This window comes from Poecilia reticulata, chromosome 18 (assembly GCF_904066995.2).
Source record: "Poecilia reticulata chromosome 18, P_reticulata-male-v2, whole genome shotgun sequence".
In the NCBI taxonomy this organism is placed as follows: domain Eukaryota; kingdom Metazoa; phylum Chordata; class Actinopteri; order Cyprinodontiformes; family Poeciliidae; genus Poecilia; species Poecilia reticulata.
The window spans coordinates 3,694,577-3,720,733 of record NC_088847.1 but is presented as its reverse complement, the minus strand read 5'-3'; the positions used below and the strand labels follow the sequence as shown (position 1 = coordinate 3,720,733).

Genomic DNA, 26,157 nt, shown 5'->3' with positions numbered 1-26,157 from the left:
GTGTTGACGTTTTTGTTTTTGACTGTTATGAATTTGTCAAGTGGTTAGACATGCAGTATTTATGCTCTTATTTTGAAAACGGTAACGTTTCCTCTGCTCACGTTCTTTTTCCATCTTTTCCCAATACCCTTATTTCAAACAAGAAACATTAACAAATTAAAACAATAGAGCTTAAGATATAAACAAATACAATAACTAAGGGCTTTATAGAACGTGTAAAATATAATGTAAAAATGAAATTGGTGTTTGAGGGTTGAAGTCTATTAAGAGCAGATGATTTCAAATAAAGTTAGCATTTTAGCGCTTTAGCATTAGCTTCCACTAAATTCCGTGCTGGCCTAGCGCTTTAGGTTTAAAGCAACAAACTTTTTAGCTAGTGGTTGAAATTAGTGACTGAAACAAGTTTTCTTTTCCACAAACTGAACATTTCTTTTTTATGACTAAATGATGTGTGTGGACCCAGTCTGCCCAGCTCATTTAGATTTCATGCTAACTAAACTGTGAGGAGCTCAAAGAGACTCTGAGATGCAGTCTGTCTTACAGACACACTCCGAGCCTTTAGCGTCCTCTGGAGATGCCGACATACACATTCTGCTGCGTGTCTGCTCGCTCTGTGTGTTTAGTAAAACTCATCTGCGAGCCATTAATTAGGACCGAAGGAGGCTGCGGGCGGAGTGGCACAAGATTCAGATGATCTGAATTGTGTGTGTGTGGGTGTGTGTGTGTGTGTAGGGGTGTGTGTGCGTGCGTGTGCGCGCGCGTGTGCGTGTGTGTGTGCGTGCGTGTGTGTGTGTGTGTTTGTGTGTTTGTGTGTGTGAAACACTAGGGGTGGGAGGGAGTGTGAACTCTGCAGTGTTTACTGGAGGCCTGGTTCCACTCGAGCAGCATATTTGAAACAAGTGCTGGAACAAAAAAATAAAATAAAATACCAGGCTGCAGGGGAAAATATTGTTTTTGCAGAGGAGCCAAGAGGAAGGTACAAAGCGGGCAGACGAGGATGCGGCTGGTGTATCTACCTCTGCCACACACACACACGCACACACACACGCAGACGCACGGATTTGTTCAAAGCACAGAGTCCTTATCTCTCCATGCTCTCTATTCTGAATTTCCCCTCAGGATGAGTGGAAAATGTCAGCCTCCCCGGAGAATAAATGTGTGTACAGCAGCGGTGTTGGAGTTTTAATGAAAGTCTGTGCATATAATCTTCTTGGCACTCTGCCGCCTGAACGCAACACAAAGAGACCGACCAGAAACATCCAGAGCCGACTAAAGCCACGCTCCTCTTCCTGACTCCCAAAACAACACACAGCTCCTCGGGAGGCATGTCAAGGACACACACACGCACACACACACAGAGGTGACACTGCCACAGACGAGGGTTATCATCTCACCCAATTACCTTTCTTCTATGTTTCCCGGAATGCAACTGGAGCTCATAGTAATTGGCATTGGCCTGACCTGACACGGAGAAAAAGCCTGGGAGAGAAGCTCCATCACGACTGTGGAGGCAAATAATGATGTGCAAATAGTCCCCCGCTCTCACCCCACTAGGTATGAGATGACATGGTGAGCGTGTCTGACCTTTGACCTTTGAAAAGAAATGACACCTGGTATCGACAGACGGGATGAAAGCGATCAACAATAAAATATGGGCGAATAAAGCAAAGATCGATACATCCTGAAGGAGTAAAGCATGAAACAAAAATCATTTTAAAGATCCACTGACAGGAGTTACAGACGTTTTATGTCAAGTTGGTGATAAATTGGTTTCTGGAGATTTTCAGTTTTAAATTTAAAAATTCCAGTTGCAAATACATCATAAGTGATGAAAATGTATTTTTTATATAAGAAGAAGAAAGAAAAAGAAAAAAGAAAGAAAGGTACAAAAAGAAAGAAAAAAGAGGGGGGAAATGAAAAAGAGAGATAGGAAACACAAAGAGGGAAAGGAGCAAGGTTAAAAGAAAAGATGTGAAAGGTAGAAAACTCCTACACAGGGACACAAAGAAGAAAGTTAGCAAATAATAAAGGACCTAAAGAAGTTAGACAACTTAGACAAAATGTAAGAAACAAAATCTGAAAATTCAAATCTTTTTCAATATTATTTTTTTATCCATAATTATCCTAGAAAATACTGAAACTAAATCCACAACTTTTGCAGATTTTACTAGCCTAAGTAGAAATGCTGCACACAGAGAAAATCAGGCGGTACTGATGAGCCGAAACACTCATCAGAAACGATCGTGTTCAAAGTGACGTGAAAAAGTCATGAAGCAGGAAAAAGACTTTTTCTGTAAGATTCGTCCACTAATGATTAAACATGCGAACATCAGCTTTGACACTTTCAGCAAAATGTTGGGATGAAAACATCTTCAGCAAAGACATGAGGTTTTTTTTTAACAGCATGTGTGTGTTAAAGCATGTTAAGATATATTTGGTGATAGAAACAGTCAGAATAGTTTTAAGAAAGGAGGACTTAAATACTCAGGTTTTGGCTCACATGGCTGTTCATGTCAGTTTGATTTTTTTATATTTGTTCACATATAAGATAATGTAATATAAACCATATTATTTTCTCGATGTTGAAGGTTGGCCCGTCTATTTTAACAGTTACAGCTGATAACGTGTAGAGGTGGCTCATATGGACTCAGAATTTTATCAAGATATTTTGTGGCACTATTGTGATAAGGATAAAAATGATCATGAAAAACTGTTTATTGTGTTGTTGTTTTTTTAGAATTTTTAGCATTCCTGGTGAAACAAACACTGTTCTCAGAAAACATTCTTATTTTAAACTGGCTTCTTCTGGGTGCCATACTTTTCGTATTTAATGATAAATTACATTTATGTACTTATGTATTTAGTTATTTCTTTTATTCAATTATTTTTGTTTCATTTTTTATTTTTCACTCTTTCCTCATCCCAATTTTTTTTGTTGTTTTTTTGTTTTTCCTTTAAGCTCCTCAAACGTCAGTTTGTATTTAACTCCACCAACTCTGTGTTGTGTTCGTTCTGTTTTTGAAAATAAATAAAACAAATGTGTTAAAACAAATGTACTGATATTTGTGTAACAGTGGAGAAAATGGTACAAAAATTACTTCTCCAATAATGCCAGTTTTGTTTTGTTTTTTTAAGACAATGATAAATCATGATCACAAATTTTCATGAGTGTTTTTGTCTCTTATGCATCTCCCCTAAAACAGGAGTGAACAGTGTAACATCTGGACTGCGACAGAGCAGAAAAACCTTCCATCAGGTCATGGATTCACATCATTCACTCTGACAAAGAGAGATATAATCAGTAAGAGTAAGTTATTAGTGGTTTCTTACAAAGCCAGCGCAGTGCTCGCAGAACGTTGGCTTCACGTAGGTGGTCTCTGTGAAGGTGTGGATGAAGCCCATCTTGCAGTTCAGCAGTGAACTGGCTTTCAAGAAGTAGTCGATCATCTCCTCTCTGCTGATCTTCCCGTCTCTGCGATCGGATGCAAAAGGAAGAGACAGACTGTAAACACACACTGACGTTGCTAACTTTATCACGTGTGTTAACTGGTGGATTCTCACTGGTTCTTGTCCAGCTCTCCAAACTTGCTGAGGTAAGGGAAATTGTTCCTGATCGCTTCAAACTCGTCCCTGGAGATGTGGCCGTCACCATCCGTGTCAAAGTTCTTGAAGACACTCTGCAGGTAAAAAAATTAATTAACATGGAGGATAGCATAAAATTTGATGCAAGAAAAACCTGAAAAACTGGGTGTGACAAAAATTAAAAAGTAGGTTAATAATGAGAAGATTATCTGAATACAAACAATATTTTACAGAAATTTCAGTCTTCAATTTGTTATTTTTCACAAACTGTGTTTCAAGCTGCCTCTAATTAGTGTGGTATGATATTATTCTGGTTTGTTGAGCGATGGCAGTTTCCTGTCACCCCATCTTCTTCATGGTTTGCTGGTTGCTAGGCGACAGGACATAGACCGAGGTAATGGTGGGAATAAATCTCAAGACCTGTGTGTATTTCTGAGCTGCTCACTTTTTGTCTCCGCGGTCGATGGGTTAGGGTTAGGAGCACGTCCTTAGAAGATGAATCTGACGTCTCATAAACTACTTCCTTTCTTACTTCAAAATAAGAGTTACTTCAAAATAAGAGTGCAGGTTCTGAACCTGCACTCTTATATGCAGGTTCAGAACTAATGATAACAGTGTTATCTTGTTTCACCAGACAATTTCAGCTGCTGACCTGGTTGCTCATTTGATTCTTTTGTCCCTTTTACACTGTATAGAAAATGTTAAAAATCTATGCGCTACCTGAGTGAAAACCAGGCCAAAATCAAAATCCGCAGGTCAGGATTTTTAATAGATCGGTAATTGGGGATCGGCCAGAAAACTGCAATCAGTGCACCCTTAGGAAAAAGCTTTCAATATCTTGGCTGTATAAGTCTAAACATCCTTATTAAAACTTTGTTTAACCACCTTTAAAAAGTGAAGAGGCAGCACGACACGCAGGCAGTAACTGGACAGCAATGTGTTAATGAGGAGAAACATCATGACATTTTAATATCCCATGATTTCATGCCATAAGATCTCATTCCAACTCTAATAATAACATTTAATTGTGTGATATTAAAAGTTTTGCCAGACCTGTTCTAAAGAGGTTATATTAGTGCTTGTGTGGTGCAGCAGTTTATCTTTCATTCGAGTTTTAGCTCCCTGGGTTTGCTGTTTTAATTACTCGGTGGCGACTAAAAGGGGCTCTGACTGCAGTGTTTTTCACGTCAAGTGAAGAAAGCCCTGGCAGCGGCAACCGGGCCACAATTTTAGTGGAAAACGCTGTAATAACCGCGTTCAGACTGGAGTGGTAAAAGCAGGAAACTGTCACAGTCACATCAGCCGGCCTGCAGGATTTATTTATAGCCTGACAATGTAATGAAACCAAAACATCTTCTGCATGAAACCACAGTTCTTCTGCTGGCACATGAAAGATGACAATTGGCGATGGACTTAAACTAACAATGGACCAAATTTAGCACCGTGATGCATCTGTGAATGCGGGTAATTAGGACGTATAAACCTGCAAACACAGAAGAAAATCAGCACGAGATTCCACCAGCGAATGCCTCTGTGTTATGACAGTCTGCAAACAAAACACTTTAGTTCCCCTCAGTGGAAAACTTCAACTTCTTTTTAAGTGGAGTTCCATGGAGAACATAAGAGTAGTTGGTACATTTGCACCTTAAATTATTCGAGCCCTGTCGCTAATTAGCATTATTATCCAAAAATGCAAGCTAGCAGCTGGTTTGCAGTGAACAATTCGAACAAGGATCAATTAAATACGTCAGTGTAGCTACTATATGAAACATGAAATGTCACTTTCAGCCGCTACTGCAGAATCAGATTCATTTAGTTGGTGAAAATGTTATAAATCCCACCAAAGATTTTCAGTAAAGAACAAAAATGAAATTAATCTCTGGGTTTCTGGTGAGAAAGGAAGTAAATCAGCCCCGGAGCTTCGCTGAACTGCTGCAATGCTTCGCTGCAGGAATGATGATCTACTCAGAGAATTTTAACCTTTTGGTTCATTGAGCCCAAAATTGCTTCAATTAAAAGCCTCACAACTATATCAGAATGTAACATTGTTCCACATCTTCAGCTTTCCAGCCAACATTAAATAGTCCTTCTATGGAGGAGAAGAGCAGATAATCAGTCATCCGTATCGTTATGGTCCCTGATGGATCCCAGGAGTTAGACAGAGCCCACACAGGAAACTCACCTCCACCATCTTCTCTATGTGTTTCTTAATGATCGTCGGGTCAGCATTGGGTTTCACCGACACGGCCCACTCATCAATCATAGTGGGCTTAGGTTCAGGTGCCGGGGCAGGGCTGGAGTTCTGCTGCACAGCGAAGAAGCACAAAGGATCATGGGATTGAGGTTAAACTAAGGAAGAAAGAAGATATCTTTGGCAGAACAAAGCAAAAGTTAACACGTCTGTTTTAGGCACTAACTTTCTGATATATATCCTCAAAACATTCTGGTTCAGTGCCTCAGGATGGATAACATCCATAAGAAAATAACTGCCTTGCATTGCTTTAATAACCCATTTTAAACTGCAGCACACACCATTTGATCAACAGCTGAAATCTGACTGCTACAGACTTTTTGGACATTATCAAAAAATTCTGTCTTATGATTATTGAACATGTGGGCCACTCCATCATACTCAATCGAGCTGCAAAATATTATAGCAATAACTGATATTATTATTATTAGTCATTATTGAATATCATGCTATGCTAGGCTGACGCTTCACTCAGCTCAGCATGCTGGGTGTTTGAAACTGGACGTGAAACTGACAGCAGAACCTACTTTCTGACTGATTTGATTGATAGTTACGACCACTTTGAGATTGTTGGTGTGTGATTTATAGCAAAGCAATAAATACATAAAATGATACAGCAAAAGAAGCATTTCTAGTCGTGATAGAGCACAACATCACAAAATTCCACAGTCTTGATTTCTCACAACTGAACCAACGTAATGTATTTTTTCAGTAGGTTTGCACAGGAAATGGTGGCAGCAACTCACTGTGTAGTGTCAAAACCAAACATGTTTCCTTGTTTGGCCTTGATGTGGAGGGTGTCTGTGATTTCAGCATGTAGAACAGGAGCATATAGTTGTTAAAATGTAAGCTAATGTTTAGCTTACATTTGAAGGATTCCCTTAGTTCTTTGTGATTTTAGTGCTGCACACGTCAACCGTGCAATGATGCATGACTAACATCTATCGAAGAACTGGAAACCGAGGCTTCAAATTAAACAGGCACTACAATATCATGGAATGATTTTGACTGGTGGGATGAGCGTCCTTCACATGGAATGGTCAAGATCTGTTCAACATGAAAGCAGAGATCCATTCTGTGTTGGGTCAACCAGCTGGTGGCGGTGGTGGTGAGGCAGATATGCAACATCTGCCTCCCTTTATCTGTAGCATGAAGAATTAGAGAGGTCTAAAGGGAAGGTCCGAGCAAAAAGTATCTTACAGCTGGCTTGCGTGGTTCTCTCTGTAGAGACATCTGGTAGATCTCCTCCTCAGTGTGGTACTGGTCCAGTGATACCTGCAGAGAAAACATGAGCGTGAGGCATGTAGAGTTAGATGATGTCACAGCTAATATCTCTAAGAACAAAAAAACTTCTGCTTCACAAAAACTCTTCAAATATGATGTACCCTGATAGTTTTCAAAAAATAATTCTGCCAGAAATTTTTATGTCAATTTTTTATTGTATGTCTGGGATTTGAAGCTCATAAAAGCCAATATGTTTACACAAGTCCACCGTCTTTCATAAGAAAACATATATAAAAACATATAATTTCCCTTACACACATATATTTTTCTTTACACACTGTTATTTATGGAAGTGTTTAGCTGTCGTTAAAACCAGAAATGAAACAAATTTTTGTGAAATGTTGTCTCTGCTGCCCAAAGATTGGTCTGTTACCATGACAACCTGTCATACAGCAACAGTGTTCAGTCAGAGGCCTTTTCAGATCTGATATAAGACTGACTGCTACCGGAGATCCTTCTTTTCCATTTCTTTATCTAAGATACTTAGATGATATGAGTTATGATGAGAACACTTAGTATCCCTTTGGAATAGATAAAATATTTTTGAATTGTTATAACAACAAATAAAACTTGTTAGAATGAGTTTTATATCTTGCTATAGTGAGAAAGTTTCTGGTTTTATTAAAATGCTGCTGTATTTATTATCTAGCTCTGGCAGTTAAACACTTCGATAATTACTCAACACTGACATTTGACACTGTCAGTAATTCTTGACGTGGAGAGAACTTTTCTTACACACCATGAACTGGGAAAAAATTGTGCCATCTTGTGGACATTTACATTTTTTAGGCTCTTATCTTAAATGAAATCTTAATAAAGGTTAAAGTTGGAATTGAAGATTTTTTGTCCGTAGGAGCAAATGTGCCTGCTTCTGTGAAGAGTCGTAATTTAAGGAACTGAAGTTTAAAATTATATCACCTTTGATATTTAATTTTTGATATTCTGTCAAAAGGCCATAAAATTGAATATAAATCACATAACTTGTTTCTGGGATTAAATGTGACACCCAGCCTTCAAACTTGAGTTTGTGTCGCTCTTTTTCCTGAACTTTTGTTTTTTTCATAGCCGTTTTTCTTCAGTTTATACTCTTCAATCTTCATGCTTCCACGGAAGCACCAGCTGCAAGCCGCCATTCATCATTTGAGGGTCAGTCTCAGGTCACATGGTGTCACCTGAACTGGCCTTATTAGCAGACAAATGGCAGCTGGAGGCAGCAGCTCAAGAAGTTACTTTTACCAAAGGTCTAAGAGAGCAGCAAACGAAATCCAAACAGATGTTTACAAATCCGAGGCAGACTAAACCGAATAAGTTCAGTTTGCGTTTGCTGCCACCTTTGCAGCTCTTTTGTTGCTCTCTGCGAGGCAGAGCTGGACCTGAGCGTTTATCACAGCAAGACGCATTGTTCTGTCCAAAATGAAAAATATCCACTGGATCAGCGGGTGTGTTGTACACAAAGACGGCTCACCTGTTCACAGTGGGAAGTGTTAAGCAGAGCCTTGTTTAACAGCAGCGCCCCTCTGCGCCCTCGCACTACATCACTACAGCAACAGCTGCATTTATTACTGGGCAAGGTTACAAATTAAAAGTCACACATATGTTTCCACCACTGGCCCCACAGTTGTTCTGCGCTGAGCTGTTGACTCGTTGTCGGAGTGTTTCCTGTGTTTTACTGAGGCAGGAAGGACAAAAGTTCTTTTTTCTGGTTTAGTTCTCTTTTTTTACCACATTTTGTTCTTCCTCAGAGTAAAGGTTAAAAAGGAGTTATTCAATTATAAAATCCAAGTTATTTTATTTAAATTACGTGCATGCAATAGTTTGGTTTGTCAGAACTTTGACTAGGCAGCTAGCTCAATGTACTAATTGTCCTGCTGTAAGTTGAATCTCTGAATAGTATAAGGAAACTTCTGATTCAGATTTGATTAGTGCTGATGTGAAAGCCTCACCACACATCCTGTCATCCTGCTTCGTTTCTGAAAACTCTTACCAAAATGGCCAGAAGCAGCTTTGTGACAAAAAAGTTTGCTAAAAGAGGCTTGTGTTTAATGTGGAGATGGTGTATCCATGGTGATCTGTTCTGTTGGTTTTCCTCTGCCGTTTTAAATGTAGGTCAGATGTAGCTGTGGGTTATCTGAAGATATTACACTATAACATTAGATTGTGATGACAATCTGACACATTCTATGGGTCACAGTTCTCTATGGCTCATATATTGGTTTTGTTTTCCCCCTTCTAGTTCAGCGTCGGTTAACTTTACCCAACCTTTCAAAAACCTTTTAAAAACCTTCTTAATAAATCTAAATTTATAATTTGACATCAAAGGTATTGCGCAGAGAGGGAACTACAAGATTAGACTTCTCACTTGGCTGCTACTAGCTGCCTAGCTGCTAATGATAAGTATGTTAGCTTGTTGACCGGTTATCTACACTTCAGATTTACTGGACCACCAGCGTTATTAAGGAGGGTCTCAACACTCAACACGTCAACCACAATAACAACACTTAAGTTTATGGCTTCAGGTATAACGTCAATATGGTAAACACAATAAAAGTGAAGGTAATCCAGGTAAAAACCACTCCCAGATTTAAAGAGCATAAAGCTAACTTAGAAAAAAGCTTACTCTGTGAAATCCCCTACAGATGCCATTTAATTCACATTCTGAGGGCAATTGTGAGTCATGTAATAATCCAAAAAATAGCATATCTAGTACTGCTTCTAATAATACTGCTGATATTTATGGTGGACCACACTTCTTCATAGGTTAGTAATCACTGACTTCGTTTTTACAATTACAAATTTGCCTATTTTTTTTAAAGCTATTCCAAAGAAATGCAGTTTAGCTGAAAAACCTAGCTGCAATTCAACTTGAGACGCTGCTGACTAATGTTGGCATAGCAGTTAATCCAGGAGCACCATTTATTTTCCTTGCTGCTGATTGGCTGTAGCCCCTAAGAGCAGATATTAGGACGACTGTAAACGTTAGCTTCTGTGCTACTGATAAGACTGTTTCTACTTTTAAAGCATTTTAACGTATCTTTACTGTCTGAACTACAGTCAGGAGCTCTTTTAGAGGACGTCTCAAGTATTTACGGACTTTAGCCATTCCTAAATCCTGCAAGTAACTTTATTATTCCACTGTATAAAAAAGCAAAACTGATCATTTTGATGAATTAGAACAAACATATTTATTCTTCCGTGCTTTGATGCCTGCTTGTCTATAAATGGTCATGGTTGTACAAAATTATGATTTTGATGATGTTACAAAATGATTAGTTAGCCAGAGTGAACTGTGTTAGAGTGCTGTTGTTTCATTTGAGTTCAGTGTACTTTAAATCTGAAGAATAAGCAGATGAATTAAATGCCAATTGTGCTTCATGCAGTTGGCATTAGTGTCCAGGTTAATTGGAACATTTAGAAAGACTCTCACCCAGGGGAGTTCCATTATGTACTTTCTTTAAAAGCGCTGCTCTTGACTGTGATCAAATTGTGATTTTCCTGTTAATTATGCACATGGTACCCTGGCTAATAAGCAGGTGACAAATGAAGTCATTTGTTTTTCTTGGAATTCAGTGGTAATAAATCGAAAGGGTTGCAGAAAGAATGCATGCCAAACTTGTTACATTAAAATGTTTAAATAGGCTACAGTCATGCGCTACTTTGTGTTAAACTGCTCATAAAAAAGACACATGACGTCCAGAGTGAGAAATATTTTGGAAGACCCTGCATCTGCATACGTTAAAGCAGTTAAACCTGCGCGGTGTCCGATGCTTTGACGCAGAGAGAGACTGCAAGGTTTTGAGTTATTTCATCGACTTTCTCTCCATCTTATCATTCATTGCAAGCCGAGCAGGACTCAACACACATCAACTCCACTCGCTACTGACAAAAGATAATTGAGTATTGACCCTGTCCTGTAAACTTTCCTGACGTCCGCCTCAGATCTAAAGCCCATGAAAAGGACGGCGAGGTGACTTCTGTTGTCAGCGGGTGCTGTATAAATAAACCAAATTCCAGCAGCTATCTCACATCAACACTGGCAGCCAGGCTGAGTAATTGATCTCTTGGGATTGTTTAAGCTTCCCTTCCCACATTCAGGAAACATCTGCCAAAAATAATGAAACACAAACACAGAAGCAGTAAAGCGGCAGTGCTAAAACAGAAACCCGATGCTTTCATGTTGATCTGCAGGGAGGGCCAAATCTGAAAATTGGTCTCACACATGGGAAGTAGTAAATACAGCTTTTTGCAAAAGTAATTCAGTTTAAGTTTTTCACATTTTGTCTCATTAAGACCACAACCTTCAATGTGTTTTGTAGGGATTTTATGTGGCAGAGCAGCACACAGTAGCATGTAATTGGAGAAGGAAGTAAGGAACAATGGATCCCCGGCTGGGGGAGGCGGTGGGGGGAGGTTGTTAAGGACCCCTAAAACTCATGAATACTTATAAGCCCCTCTAAAGATGTTTCTAACTGCTTATTTTAATTGTTCAAACATAAAATATACCACAAGTGGATTCATATGCACAGAACAAACCTTAGAACTACAGCAGAAGTTAACATCTCCAGCATTTGAACTGCTAGTTGAGTGTCATATTTTACTTGCTCTTTGGGGTACAGCCAATCAGAGCCAAGAAAAAGCACAACCATACAATGTTCCACTGAGAACGCCGCCAATACTTACCAGTGACTGGGTGGGAGTCCACTGTAAAGTCTGAAGTTCACTGATAATTGCCCCCCTTTACTCTCATACCACTAAATGACATCTGTTGCAACACCTGTCTTTAGAAGCCGCCTATTCAGAAACGTAACGACTCAACTCAGCTCCACTTGGCTAGTCTCGGTTCAGATCATTTTCCTTTACAGTGGACTGTCATGTCAGTGTGGGTGGGTTTGTCATAAAGCCGCAAAGGTGTTTTAATCTTATCACAACATTGTTGGCCATTGAGGACCGCAAGCAGCCGTCAATGGCATTGGTATGGTGAAGCAACCTGACACTCCACCTGTTGGTCAATCGGTGACTGACAATGTTCTGACGACACGTTTTCAGTGCAACTTGAGACGATTAGAACAACGGTGAAGTAGGTTCTGAAAAAGCGGCCTGCACCACATAACCGCTACTAGTAGAAAACCGTTATAACCACCTCAGAGCTGAGTGGAGTCCAAATGTAAATCCAAATGAGAATTTTGACAATTTAAAAAAAAAAAAAAAAAAATATATATATATATATATATATATATATATATATATATATATATATATATATATATATATATATATATATATATCCACACAGACAATCCATCCAATCAGACTCAAGAGATCTGTGGACAAATGCTTGTCACTAATTTCAGATTTTTATCATTTGGCATAAGAAATCCCATTAAAATAAACATTTAAAACATTTACGGTTGTAACATAAAAGAACGTGAAAACATTTTGAATGGCAGTGTAGCATCCCTAAATATTGGTGGCCATCTTAACGCGTTTAATAATGTGGCCTGACTGTTATTTACACTTTAATGCATGACGGAGAGGAGATTGACTGAAAACTTGATTTGCATTATTTTGTGTTTGTGCTCAAACACATTTGCACTCTTTCAAACCACAAATGGGTTTTGCACACCAGTATATTGCTAGTTGAGTGTCATATTTTACTTGTTGCTGTAACAGCGATGCTGTTCGGATTATGTATCTTTTAGGTATAAAATCTCATCAGTTATTTATAATGCCTTTTTTTTATATTTTTCTTCCATTTTTGTACTGAAACAGTATATTAGAAACTGGATTTTTCATTTAAAAACTGTGTTTTGATAAAACCTCTCAATGCAGTTTTTTATGAACTAAATATTTTATCGCTCTACTTTCAGGATTTCAGTTTTCAAAAGAAATTCTATTCACAAAAACAGTTCAGCACCAGCTTAGACAGAGGAATGGGGTGACTTCTATATCGTTTGGTGAGCATTTGGTAAATACAAGAAAGGATCTCGAAGGAGCCGTCACATCTACAAACATGGCTTTAAACTGCGGGCCGTTTTGTAACCTGTATGAGACTTTTATTTCCACCTTGTTGACATTTGCAGTCTGAGAGTTTTACTGTTCAACACTGAGTGGAACAGAAGCAGAGAGGAAGTTCAGACAGGAAGGAAAAGTAGCGTAACATAATTATGTCCTGAGGAATGTTTCTCCTTTACATCCTAATAGCATTTCAATTGGTCTTCTTCTGTAGGAAGTTTGAAAAATGTGAACAAATGTTAGAAAAGCAAAACATTCAAGAAATCAGATACTCCAAAAAACCAGTAATGTTTATCTCAAACACGCTGACAGGCAACACTTTTTTCTTTAAGCTGACTCAAAGGAGTGGGCATTGATTTAATATTTGCCAGACTTTGCTTTCATGTCATGATTTATTTCCTTGTGAGGAGTGTTACTTGTTTCAACTGTATCTCCACCACTTCCTCTATGCCGAACACTGTAGGGATGCATGATATACAGGAATTAATGTTGATATTGGTCGATATTAGTCATTTCTTTTAACATATCAGTTTCGGTTTGATAAGTAAAACTGGGCCGATTAAAAAACAACAACACAGAATTCATTTAATTTCATGTTGCTACCATTTGTGCTCCAGGCAGGGCTACAGGGGGGTGGGGAAGGGGTGTTGGTCGACCATATATGGTTTTTGTTGGGTCATGTGACAGTGATAATGGAGGTGCTTAAATAAAGTAGAGAAGCAATGTTGATGGTGTGGTTTTTTTTCTGTGTTGAAACTTTAGGGAAATATGTAATGTATATAATACAGTAGAGTAAACAAATATCAGAATTGTTAATATCAGATATCGATAGTGGACCAAATTTTTATATTGGTGCATTCTTATAAAAAATTATCTCCACTCCTTGGTTAAATTTCACAAACCACATCCCTGGTTGCGCCACCACAGGCGGGGTTGGTAAATATACAAAAGATTTTTGAGGTGGCCTTGTCAAAGTCTGGGACAAAATCCAATGAAAATGCTGTGGAATGACTTTAGTGTGCTCAGATTCAAATAATTCTGCATAGAACAGGTAGCTCTATTTTCACACGTTGATGTGGATGACATTTTTCTGTCATAAATCGTCATTTGAAAACTTAATTCTGTGTTTCCTAAAGTTGTTTTTGTGTGATATTAAAATTTGGATGACAATTTGAAACATTTTAGTGCAAAGAAGAAGAAATCTGTAAATGTGTTAATTGGATCTTGGTTTTTCCATCTCTTTGGTTTGTGAATTAACCAGTAATTAAATACTGAACCGATTAACCCTTGTTCGTTTACACTTCTCAGTCCATCTGTTGCAGTCTTTGCTCCATGAGTCCAGGGTTGCTTGATATCAAAAAACTGTACGCATTGTGTTCTCTGGTGGTTCTGATCCTACTGCTATATAAATAAAACTTCTTCTTCTTCTACCCTTGAGATGACTTATTGCTAAAAAGTTTGTGTTCCGGCTATCTTCATTCACTCTCTCTCATCTGACTAGGTGCACAGATTTGTCCCATCTGGCTACAACAGAGCGGCTGCCAGAATGGGCGTCACGAACTGGAAGCCTGTCACATTGGCATGTTTTGTCATTCACAGCGTTCTTCCATTCTGTCTCGTCTGACTGCTCCTTTGAGAATGGTTCTGTTGTTATAGCACTCCAACTTATATTTCTACAGGTTGTACCCCCAAACTCACAGTGAGCAGGTTGAGCAGGTCGGGGTTGGACTCGATGTTCGGCGGAGTGGTCTGGATCAGGGTCAGCTCCTGCAGGATGGCGTAGAGCTGCTGGGTTTTGGCCAGGTTCACGCGCGTCTTCTCCTTGTCGGCCCAGTCGGACAGCGCCACGTGCACGGCTATCAGGTCCTTCAGGTGCACGCCGAGGATGGGGAAGCGGAAGCCCGAGCACTCGGAGAAGCGCTTGCGGTACTGGCTGTAGTTTCCGCATGACGTCACCAGTTCGATGAGGTTGTTAAAAACCTGCAGGTGAGCAAAGGAAGGGTTGATTTTTAGAGTCTGGTTCATAAGACTCCCAAATGTTTAGCAAAACTACTGTTACTCCAGATGGACTTATGTAAGAGTAGAAACTGTACATCCACCCAACTGTTCTGATCAACTCTCTAGTTATGTGGCTCAAATTCATACTTCTAAAAAGACACAGCGTGGGAGTAATGGGCAACGACAAGCAGCTCTGCAACTCTCACAGAAGAGAGGTGGGCTGCCGAATCAAGATTCAATGTTTAGCTAAGTGGACCGACATGCTGACCACTGCGGACTGGTGTCTGAAAGCGAACACCAGAAATGGAGCTGGGCGACGGCGTAGAGGGCAGGGGTCGCTGCTGCACCTTGTTGGTCTCGGCGCTGATGTGGCTCTGGGTGTCTTTGAGACGGGAGATGGAGCTGTTGCTGAGGCCGCCCACCACCGCCATCAGGGTGTTGAAGTTCTGCAGCTGAAGCAGCTTCTGTCATGGAAAAGAGAAGAACAGTTTAATACACATGTTTATGTAAGCTGTATTAAAACCACAGCCTTTTTGCACTGTATGGGGACAAAATCAGACATCAGACAAAACTTTTTTCCCTGTTTTAAGAAGGTTACCAAAGTTATTACTGTTTGATGAATGAGAGAAATTTTGTTACTTTCTTAAGGGTTAAATTTACTTTTAAAATGTATGACTTAAGTCAAATCTTCTCAGCATTTTCACAGAGCTTGTAACAACAGTTTGCTGGAATTCTGGTCTTTTCTTCCTGGCACAACTTGCCTAACTGGGTCACATTTGTAGATGAACACCTGCCTATTTGCAGTTCATTTATCACAGACTGCTTCTGTGGAGTATTCTAGTGAATTTAACTCCAAATTATCCACAGAAAATTTGCTTATTTGTGGATTTTTTTCATAAAGCATATAAAAATATTTAGGGGTGCACCGATTGCAGCTTTGTGGCCTGATACCAATTGACTGATACTGATTTTTTTTGTCTCAAATTTTGCTAAATATTCTAACAAAGTCATTAACTATAGCTGAAACATACCACAAATGCCACATGGCCATCTTCCTCCACTCGCTCTCCCTAAGCAAATAATATCAAGATGGAAATAACTGTCACTTTTTAGTATCAGTTTAATTAATCGAACCAATACTGATGTGTTAAAAAATGACTAATATTGGCCGATACAGATGTTAGTACCGAAATATCATCCATCCCTAAATATAATGTAATGAAATACCAAGGAAAATATGGCACCACCAACAGAAAACAAACATGACACATAACCATCATTAGATGTGTTTCCATTATAAATGTGCGCAAAATATTCCACTAACATAAAAAAAACACAATTTTGTAATTATGGTATTTCCACTAAATAATAAAACATAATTAAAATAATGTTATTAAAAACACCAGCTACGTTATAATCCTCCAACTACTTCCTGCTGTTTTCTCATTCATGGTTTGCAACAGTAGCAACTCAGTAGCGACATAGTGTTTCCATTGGAGTTTTGCAAAATAAACTAATTTTGATACGAAAAAAAAACAATACATCATCCGAGCACAAAAACGTTTTATCAATTCTTTTTTTAAAATTGGCGTGTTTCTATTAAGCAGATTTATTTTCCTAATTGCAATAATTTGCACAATTCTATAGTTAACCTAAACCAGCAACTGACTGGTGAAAGTGTGAGGAAATTAACACTGATTAAAAGTTTCACAGTCTTTACAAACCTCCTGTACATTTAAGTCAATTGTTGCTTTTCTCTAGGCTAAAGCACCTCTTCAGTTAAACTTGTAAATATTCTCACGCAGATGCAAAGCAACTATTTGGTTACTACTGACGCTCACTGATAATTCTCCTTCTGCAGCTTGTGCATGTCAACTCAGGTCAGTCAGTTGTTGGCCACACTGCTGGCTGAGGCTTTTGAAAACTAAAACTACATCGATTCAATTTCTGAGCTCTTGTTTTAATAACTTGTGTTTTGGATTTTCTGTGTGGGGGATAAAAAGAGTAAGAATTAATGTCGATGCATCAAGGATTATCCCATGTTCCGTTTTTTCCTGTGCAAAGGTCTCAACTATGTTTTTGTGAAAATGAGTCTTGCGCACGCAGTGATAAAACTGAAGCTCAATGCATTCAGAGGCAGCACAGACAGCAGCCTTAAAGCTCTTGACATTTCTGCAGCTTCCCCCAGCATGCACTGGTTGTGTCCCATTACAGCCTCCTATGGGGAGCACATCTCCAATTCCTCATATTCTCCTTCATTGCAAACCAGCATCATTAGTTCACCTGCTGCTTTCGTCCAATTTATTTCCCTTAATGCTCTGTGGGAATTCGCCCTTCTGCCTTTGTTGATGAAGACTACACGTCTCCCCGCTCCTCGCCCCGCTCTGCTTAGCTGTGCGTCCGTTTTCACGGCCCTCACGTTGGATCCAGATACAACCGGCGCTCTGCCTGGGCGCTGCTCGGCGGATCGATCCCTGAGGGTGTGTGAGCTGGATCAAATGGTCCCCTGCGGCAGGCCTCCCATGCAGCAGCGACCCCATTGATTTCCAGTGAGATGCCAGCAGGATGAAGGGCAGCGAGGAGCCCCGCAGAGGGCTGTTCATTAAGAGTTAGCCCAACTTTAGCACACAGAGGAAAGGCATTCACTAAAACGGATTCATGTTCTGCTGTGCGTCTGAGCTGAATGTGTAATTTCTTAATAAATCCATTTAAACGAGCACCACCTTCTCCTGAAAGGACCTGGCAAGACAACTTGACTGACAGATTGATAAGCTACAGCTGCTACCGGGTTTTACAAAACAATACATTTTATCTGAGGTTTTTCACATTTTTGAAACATGTTAGAATCACAAATTTATATGTATTTTATTGAGACAGACGGCAGCTTAATTTTGGAATAAAAGATGTTTTTATAAACAGCTCTGGAAAAACTTAAGAGACCACTGAAAATGATCAGTTACTTTTTGTAATTATATGTGTGAGTAAAATAAAACATTTAGTATTCATTTGCAGAAAATGAGAAATGGTACAAATAACTAAAAAGTTGCAGTTCTTTCAGACCTCAAATACTTTGAGCTTTGCAGCTAAGCAGAGGAATGTATGTACTTTGTCTGTAGTAAGCATTTTTCCAAATGTTATACAAGTATAGCATGTCCAAAAGAAAATAAACTAAAACAGGTCCTGTGGGTTAAGCACAACCCACATATGGAGGCCTTAGTCCTCAACGTGGCCATCGCAGGTTTGAATCCTGGCCTGGTGACTTTTGCCGCATGTCTCCCCCCCTCTATCAAATAAAGGCCACAAGAGCCAATAAAACCTTTAAAATATACATATACTAAAATAAAATAAATGCTAGGTCTCCTATAACAAGTTGTGCATTTAGATAATATTAGCATGGGTGATTGTAAAAGAAATACAGTTCATAAATATAATTAATCTAATAAAAGGGGAAATCCTAACATTGTGGTACTTCACAGGTCTTGCTGGGAAAACGCTCAAACCTTTTAATCCTGTGGCATGTCAGCGTGCTAAAACGTAAAGCGGCGTACTGACAGTGTTCTACTGAAAGCTAAGCTCAGCTCCAGCTGCCGTGCTCTTTTAATGATGACTACTGACGAGGAGTCAGCAGATCAAAGTTATTCCAACTAATCCTGGAGAGAAAAGTCCGTCAAAACCGACGTGGGCCGGCGTGTTGCCACCAGAACAAAATGTCACCAAAACCAATTCCAGCTCTTCTCTGAACCACGGCGGCGGATTGAGCAGTCAAACTCCTTTGCTCTCCGAAAGGTCAGAGAAAAGAAAATGTCACCCGTGATGAGCAGAAAATAGTTTCTGTCTCTCCAGCAGCTCTGGTCAATACCAGCAGCTGTCCTCTCTCTGCCCCGCAGAGACACAGCTTCATAAAACACCAGAAACAAGACGGCCGACTCATAATCAATGTGACTGAAACACTAAGGAGCGCTCTGCTGGACTCCCTCGACAAGAGCCCTAGGTAGGCAGCGATGTGTTCTGACAGAGAGACGTAAGGAACCCCGCCGAGAGCCGGCGGAATAAACCACGGCTGACTGCTGTCTGTACTGTAGATACAGAGGAGATCAAACCCAGAGAGCAGAGTGGAGTGGAGAGCTTTCATAACGACGGGAACAATCCACAAGCCCCGCTGTCGGTAAGTAACGATGCGTCCTCGGAGCGCTGCAGCCTATTAAGATGGAAATACATCTGCGCTTTCTCTGCTTCACCGAGGTTTCATCTTCACAGTGGAGATGAAGAAGATTGTCACATAAGAGAGGGGAAACAAATTACAACCCATCTGGCACACTGCAGCAAATGATCAGATCAAGCAGAAATGAAAGCAATTACAGTAAAACCCGGGATGCCACTTACAGGGAGATTTCTTCAGTCAGAGGAAAATCAGGTCAGCCACAAATGAGGCTTTTATTGGGATTTGGGATTGTTTTAGGATCAGGGATGGAGAAACTTTTCAGTAAATGAGTCAATGAGTGTGGGAATCAATAAGGATGACCAAAGTTTACAATTTGCTATCCGGGTGGTTTCTGAGCAAGAAGTTAACGTGTGAAAAGTGTGAGTGAGACGTTTACGGTTTAAAAATAAAATCTGATATTTTTAAATACCAAATCCCATTTCAAGCATTTTTTTTCTCTTCCTTCTTTTCTTTTCTAAAAAAATAAACTATACATATACAAGAACTGGCTTTTGTTTTAGTCAATCCTCCTAAGAGTCGACCAGAGTTCAAAGTTCAACTAAAGACAAGCTATGAAACATCCTTCTAAAACAAGATGGCGGGCCCAGGCGAGCTGACATCACTCATCCCAAAAAGTCTAAACTTCATAAACAGACAATTCTATCGATAAAATTGATCTGTCACCCAGCCAACAACCAAATTAAACAAAAACAAGCCATAAAACAGGTGAATAGCAGCTGAATCTAAAGGCAATTAGAAAAAAATACACCGTTGCTTTAAATTGGCATGTCTCTGTTTCTGGTGCTCCAACTGGGCAAAGGCGACAAATAACCTAAAAATGTTGAAATTTTTCAAAAATGTTATCTCAGTCTTAACGAGAAATCCTGAACACATATTCATATGTGAGAATGGCCTAGTCAAATCCAGCCTAAAGCTAATTGAAAATCTGACAAGACCTATACAGTTGAAACCAGAAGTTTGACTTTATTTCTCTGTGTGTGAATTTAATTCAGACCAAACTTCTCTAGTTTCAGGTCAGTTCAAATCACCAACATTATTTCTATTTGCTAAAAACCAGAAAACTGAGAATATGTTATTAAATTTTTCAAAATCATACGTTTTTGTATATGTATAACCTATATATATATATATATATATATATATATATATATATATATATATATATATATATATATATATATATATATATATATATATATATATATATATATCCATACAAAAAAAATCCCTGCATCATGATGCTGCCACTTCCATAACTTACATTTGCGGTGGTTAAAGCATCCCGGTTTTTCCTCTAAATGTCTTGCAGGTCATTAAGATCAAACTCCACTTTGGTTTTAGTTTTAGCTCACAATGCATTAAAAAGTATTCACATCTTATGTAATTCATGTTTGAAAAAATCCTTTTCTTTTGTTTTTGTTCATGCAGTAATAAATAAAACACATCCCATCCCTCTCTGCTCCTGTATTATTCTAGAAGGATTACTGGTGTTATGAGATGGATGCCACCTAACCTCAATATGCAAATGCCTACTGGCTCCTACAGAGAACGGCATGCTGGGAAACTCCCTGGTGTTGGGTTCCTCTGGAGGAGCAGGGTTGTGGTAAGAGCAAGACTGAATTAGAAATAAATGGTAATATTTCTCACACATTTGAATCTCCACCAACAGAGCAATTTCTTTTCAAATAATGGAGTAGATAATTGGTATGAAACATTAGCAAAAATCATCTAATTATTTTTGTTTTGTTAGAGCAGAATTATGTCCTGCTTCAGATCAAATGTATGCAGTTAGCAGCAGGAGGAAACACAGACCTGGCGCCTCATCCACAGTATGTTGTTTTACTTTTATCAGACTTCTGGGGGGAAAAAATACATTTCATCATCTTTTTCTAAAAGTAATTTTATTTACTTGAGGCAAATTTAGATGCAATTAGGTAAATGTGCTCCATCACACGAGCCAGCTATTCTTTAATCTACAAGATACAAGGTTTTTCCTCCTGTACTAAGGAGCTCTCAGAGGAGATGTTTAAACACTTAGATAAATTTATTACGTTTTTTTTTTTTTTTTTTCAGAACTGATGCTGTCCGGTGGGAAATCAGAGGCTTATTGGTGCGCGCCTCAGCTCTGTTTCACGTTTTCCAAACAAGTTTTTGCTTTGCCGTGGCTCCAGGCGACGCGACCCTCCACCTAACTTCCTGGAAGTGGATCGCCAGCGGGCCGTGGGGGGACTAACCTGCGCCACCCTGATGAAATGGGAGACGACAGCTGCTCTCTGCTGGGCGGTGGGCTTGCTGAGCACCATGAGCTGGATCCACTGGGAGACGCTGTTGAAGAGCGTGATGAAGCGCTCCAGGATGGGGTTGTCCACCGTGCAGCCGTGCATCACGAAGCTGTGGTAGTCCTGGAACTAAGCAAAGAGGCAGGATGTCACTGAAAATGTTCCGCTGCAAGGAGAGATCCAAACAGCAGTTATCATATTGGAAATGATGATGTGATGATTAAAATTTCGTATCGTAGTAAATGATACAACTTGGCACCAAAAGTTATGATCCAAAATTATTTGACGTGTGAAATTAACAGAATGATGAAGCAAAGCAAAACCAAATGATGTCAAACACAGCATAACTGATATGTGTGTTATAAAAAAAAATTTGCATGAGAATGTTCAAATGACTGTCCTTTGAGCACATTTTCTAACTTTTTCCTTCCACTTAACTTTCTATAAATATGCTTGGATACAGAATTCTGTCAACAGCCAGCTTTTCCAGTAGTAACATTCTGAGGCTTCTGCTCACCAGCTGTGTTTCCATCCACCATATAATTGCACAATTTGCCATATTTGAAAATAAGGTAACTTGCAGCAAATTTCGGGGAAAAAAATGTTTTCCAATAAAAAGTTTTGGTACTAGGGGAAGGTGTTTTTGGTTTATTTCACAAAACTACAATGGAAACACTTTTTTCACATCACAAGAGTCATATGATCAACAACCGGATGTTACCAATGGTGCAAACCACAAAGAAGAAGACGACAGGAAGTAGTAGGAGGAAGATGATGCGGCATGTTTTTTAATGACTCGTTGCGTGGACAAACTTATTTATCTGAGATATTAATTGCGTTTCTTAGAATGAGAGAATATTTAAAGCCTCACTAAACCTTTGCAGGTGTTTTGAGTTAATTATCTGATCAGGGTGTGACATCATGAGTTTCTAATATTTCCCATCCATCCATCCATCCATCCATCCATTCTCTTCCCTTTTTCACAATATTCAAACTCAAGGGGGTCAAATATGCTTTCAGGTAGGGCTGGTTTGGTTGATTCAGATAGTTTTTTGTTTTGTATTTACACATGATATTTTGTTTATCATCTTTGTTTATATTTAAAATTTGATTTAAAAAAGCAAAAGAAATCATTAAGGGAGCATATACTTATGCTCTGCACTGTTCAGAACTGGACTGCATTGAAATGAATCTGATTGGTTAGAATTGAATTTGTTTCCAATGTGACTTTCTATGAAGAGATATGATTTTATTACAATTTCTATAAGTAAGCATCTCATCTCCTCTTGTCTTCTAGAAATACAGCCAAAAAAAAATAAAAAATCAACGTTCTCTAAAATTAACTAAAAATACACACTATGAAAGCTGACATCAGTCTTTATTGCTTAGCAACCACGGTTAACCTGTGGCACTGTGAACAAGTTGACTCTGCAGCACTAACCAGAATCTTGCAGAAGGATTTGTACTCCAGGAAGGTCAGGTGCTCTGCCAGCTCAGATGAATCAAGGTGGTCGAACAGCAGAGACATTTTCCTCTTTTTAGACACAGATGGGACACGCTGAGTCACCTGCCGCTTCCATTTATACGACGGCCTGCGAGCAGACACGGAACAGATTATTTTTCTTTATAGATGTTATTTTTAAACAGCGTCAGAAAAGTCATGAGGACCCAGGTTTACAGCCACTGGAAAATGTGTTATTACCAGCTCCCTCAGAAAGCCACAGAGATCCAGCTTTAATTGGAGAATTTGGTTTGTTTTTTTAACCTCCAAAAATCAGCTCCATATTTTTAAATGGAGGTTAAAATGGATTCATACTTGAGTTTATCCTTAAAGAAGCGAAAGAAGTTGCTGACCCTTCACAGCTCAGCAATGTCAATTAAACACAATGCTGACACCTGTGGAGACAGACTCCCAGTCCCACTGCCAACGACACGCAGCGTTTAGCAGCCAGCTCACTCACACGCTGTCCAGGTCGATGAGCTGACTCTGCCTCTCGTTGCCTTCGGTGGTCAGGAGGTCTTTAAAGTCTTTGATCTGCTCCTCCAGCTCGGGGTTCAGATTGAACTCAGCAGGGAACTCAGAGATCCAGTACCTGGAAGAAAGGCCGCAGGAAGAACAGCAGACAGATGAAGCTGTACTGGATGCTGAAAATAGTCTGAGTTTGTGCAGCTTGAAATGTTTCATAAATCTATCTTTCTGGATCGTTACTTTTGCTGCTAGGTGAAAATAGAAAAGTTTGGCGCAGTACAAGAGGCGCTCCATGTTAAATTTAACATGGAGTGTGTTGCGAAAGTGTTCACAATCCATTTTTCACATTAAAACCACAATTTAGTGTAAAAATTGTCAACTGGAAGAAACATGATAAAAATGGAGCTGGGCTGGCACTTCTTACTGAGAAGTTAATTGTGCTATTGCTAAAGCACTAAGCTAGTGGTAGCTAATAATAAAACATTACACAAACATGATATTTAGTGGAAGCTAATGCTAAAAGTGCTACACAGCTCAGCAATTTCAACAAAGTATATATTTAGCGGATGCTAATGCTAAAGTGATAGAACAACCCTGCATTTAAAGGATGCTAAAACGTGCTAATACGGTATTTACAGGAAGCTAATACTAAAGCAAAGAAACAACACGGCATTCAGTGGAAGCTAATGCTAAAATGCGCTAACTTCAATTTAACTTTATCTGCCTTTGAAAGACTACAACCCTCATGCACCAATTTAATTTTGACATTATAGTTTACACTTTCTGTAATATCCTCAGATATTATGTTTATATCATCTTCTCTATGGTCTGTGTTTTATTTTATTCCTGTACATTTTATGGTAGCAACAAATCTGAGAAAATGTGAGAAGAGGAAACAGAAGAGCAACATAAGCAGAATATAAACGTCTAACTACTTTAAAAATAGTTAACAGTCGTTATCAAAAACCTCAACACAGATGTCTAATAGTGCTTTAGAATTTGTCCAGAAAAAATTATTTAGGGGAAGCTAAGTGTACTAAGCATTTTCAAAGCTAGCAAAAGCACCAAACAACAAATTAGCTCTGCTATTAGCGAATTAGGGGATTGGTGGAAATGTGCTCACCACTGTAAAAAAAATAAAAATAATTAATTTACAAATAAAAATCTGAAATGTGTGGAGTGCTGTTTCAGTAAGTCTTTTTTACTCCTTCAAAAGTTTCCCAAATATTATTGATTGATTCTATTGATCAATGCTCAATGCATCCAGAGAGCAGGAAACAGAAAAAACTGAATATTTAGTTTTATTACTTCTTACACAGAAATCAGAATCTGCAAAAAAAAAGTGACATGAGTAGACTAGAAATGTATAAGTTCTGTGATTGGAGATTGGACCCTTAATCTCTAATCAGATTTAGAATATTTGTGTTGATCTTCAATAAAATCCATCCACCGTTCAAAATGTCTTTTATGAAATCGCTCTAAAACACATCGATGTTTATACTTGTAACATGACAAAATGTGTAAAAGTTCAAAGGGTGTGAATATGTGAAACACTGTGAGGCGGAAATGAGAATGAGGAGGCTAATTAAAGAACGTGTGTGAGAAGAAAGAGTAAACGATGACAGCTTTGACAGACGAGACAAAAAAAGAAAACATGAGATCATTATCAGACAGAGAGGAGAGATCATTACTTGACAAGGTGGCATATTCTCGTTCGACGTTCCTCGGTGCAGCTCTCCTCTCGGGATCTTGTTAAGTTAAGGTGTAAAAATCTGTTTCGGGTTAAATACACAAGGACAGAAGAAACTAAGGCTTTTAGTTGAACGTATGTTTAAATCCTAAAATGAGGTTTGAAATGAACAGCTCTGTGTTCGTAGGCAAACACCAGAAGGGAAAACATGACATGCACGCAGATGTCAAAGGATACTGAAGCACAAGCTTCCTGGCCATGTCGGTGGAAGGGATGTACCAGGGATGCATCATGAGGAACATGCGGACCAGGGAAGCGTCCTTCAAAGTGCCTTTTTCATCTTCAAAAACAAATCAGGTTTAGTCAGAATGTGCCGGCTTCCAACAGCCTGTACTTACTGCCCCTAAAAGCCATATGAGTAATTTTTTTTCTGATGAGGTGAATGACGAACCGAAGGCTTGGATGCAGGCCTCCACCAACTCGTCCACCGTGGCAGACTGCTCTGATAGAATGGACTCCATGGTTCCCTCCAGTCTCTGTGCTCACCTCGTTTCCTCCAGTCTGGTTGGAATCTTGTGGCGCTCTCTGAAACGAGAAGGATCAGAAAGTGAGCGAAAGACTCAGGCTGTCTGAAGTCAACACAACCGGAAAACACCTTTACATCAGCTGTGATTGGAATAGTTCCACTTCCTGTGAGGAGTTTAAAAATGGGCGTAAATGTCTTGCTAACTTTGGGTTTTAAATGATTTAGTTGCTTCCGAACATGAGCTGACGTGTGACAGACGACGCTGTGTTTTAAGGTTGAAAAGCTTTATTTTAGTGTCCAAACAGAGCAAAAAGGGGACAGTGGATGATTTTCATGCCTCTGTGATG

At 39.2% G+C, this 26,157-nt stretch overlaps 1 protein-coding gene across 1 annotated transcript in view; it reads right to left on the bottom strand.

The window, feature by feature from the left end:
• Positions 1 to 26,157, bottom strand: part of LOC103480179 (RAS guanyl-releasing protein 2) — a 62,471-nt gene that overhangs the window by 17,143 nt on the left and 19,171 nt on the right. The window contains exons 2-13 of the mRNA XM_008435049.3: positions 25,736 to 25,869; positions 25,522 to 25,624; positions 25,286 to 25,342; positions 23,587 to 23,718; positions 23,067 to 23,217; positions 21,581 to 21,754; positions 15,472 to 15,588; positions 14,825 to 15,106; positions 7,034 to 7,108; positions 5,765 to 5,887; positions 3,562 to 3,677; positions 3,331 to 3,472 (exon numbers count right to left, since the gene is read on the bottom strand). Of these exons, the coding sequence (XP_008433271.1) occupies positions 3,331 to 3,472; positions 3,562 to 3,677; positions 5,765 to 5,887; positions 7,034 to 7,108; positions 14,825 to 15,106; positions 15,472 to 15,588; positions 21,581 to 21,754; positions 23,067 to 23,217; positions 23,587 to 23,718; positions 25,286 to 25,342; positions 25,522 to 25,624; positions 25,736 to 25,805 (1,542 nt within the window). The 5' untranslated portion in view covers positions 25,806 to 25,869. The remainder of the gene's footprint in view (positions 1 to 3,330; positions 3,473 to 3,561; positions 3,678 to 5,764; positions 5,888 to 7,033; positions 7,109 to 14,824; positions 15,107 to 15,471; positions 15,589 to 21,580; positions 21,755 to 23,066; positions 23,218 to 23,586; positions 23,719 to 25,285; positions 25,343 to 25,521; positions 25,625 to 25,735; positions 25,870 to 26,157) is intronic.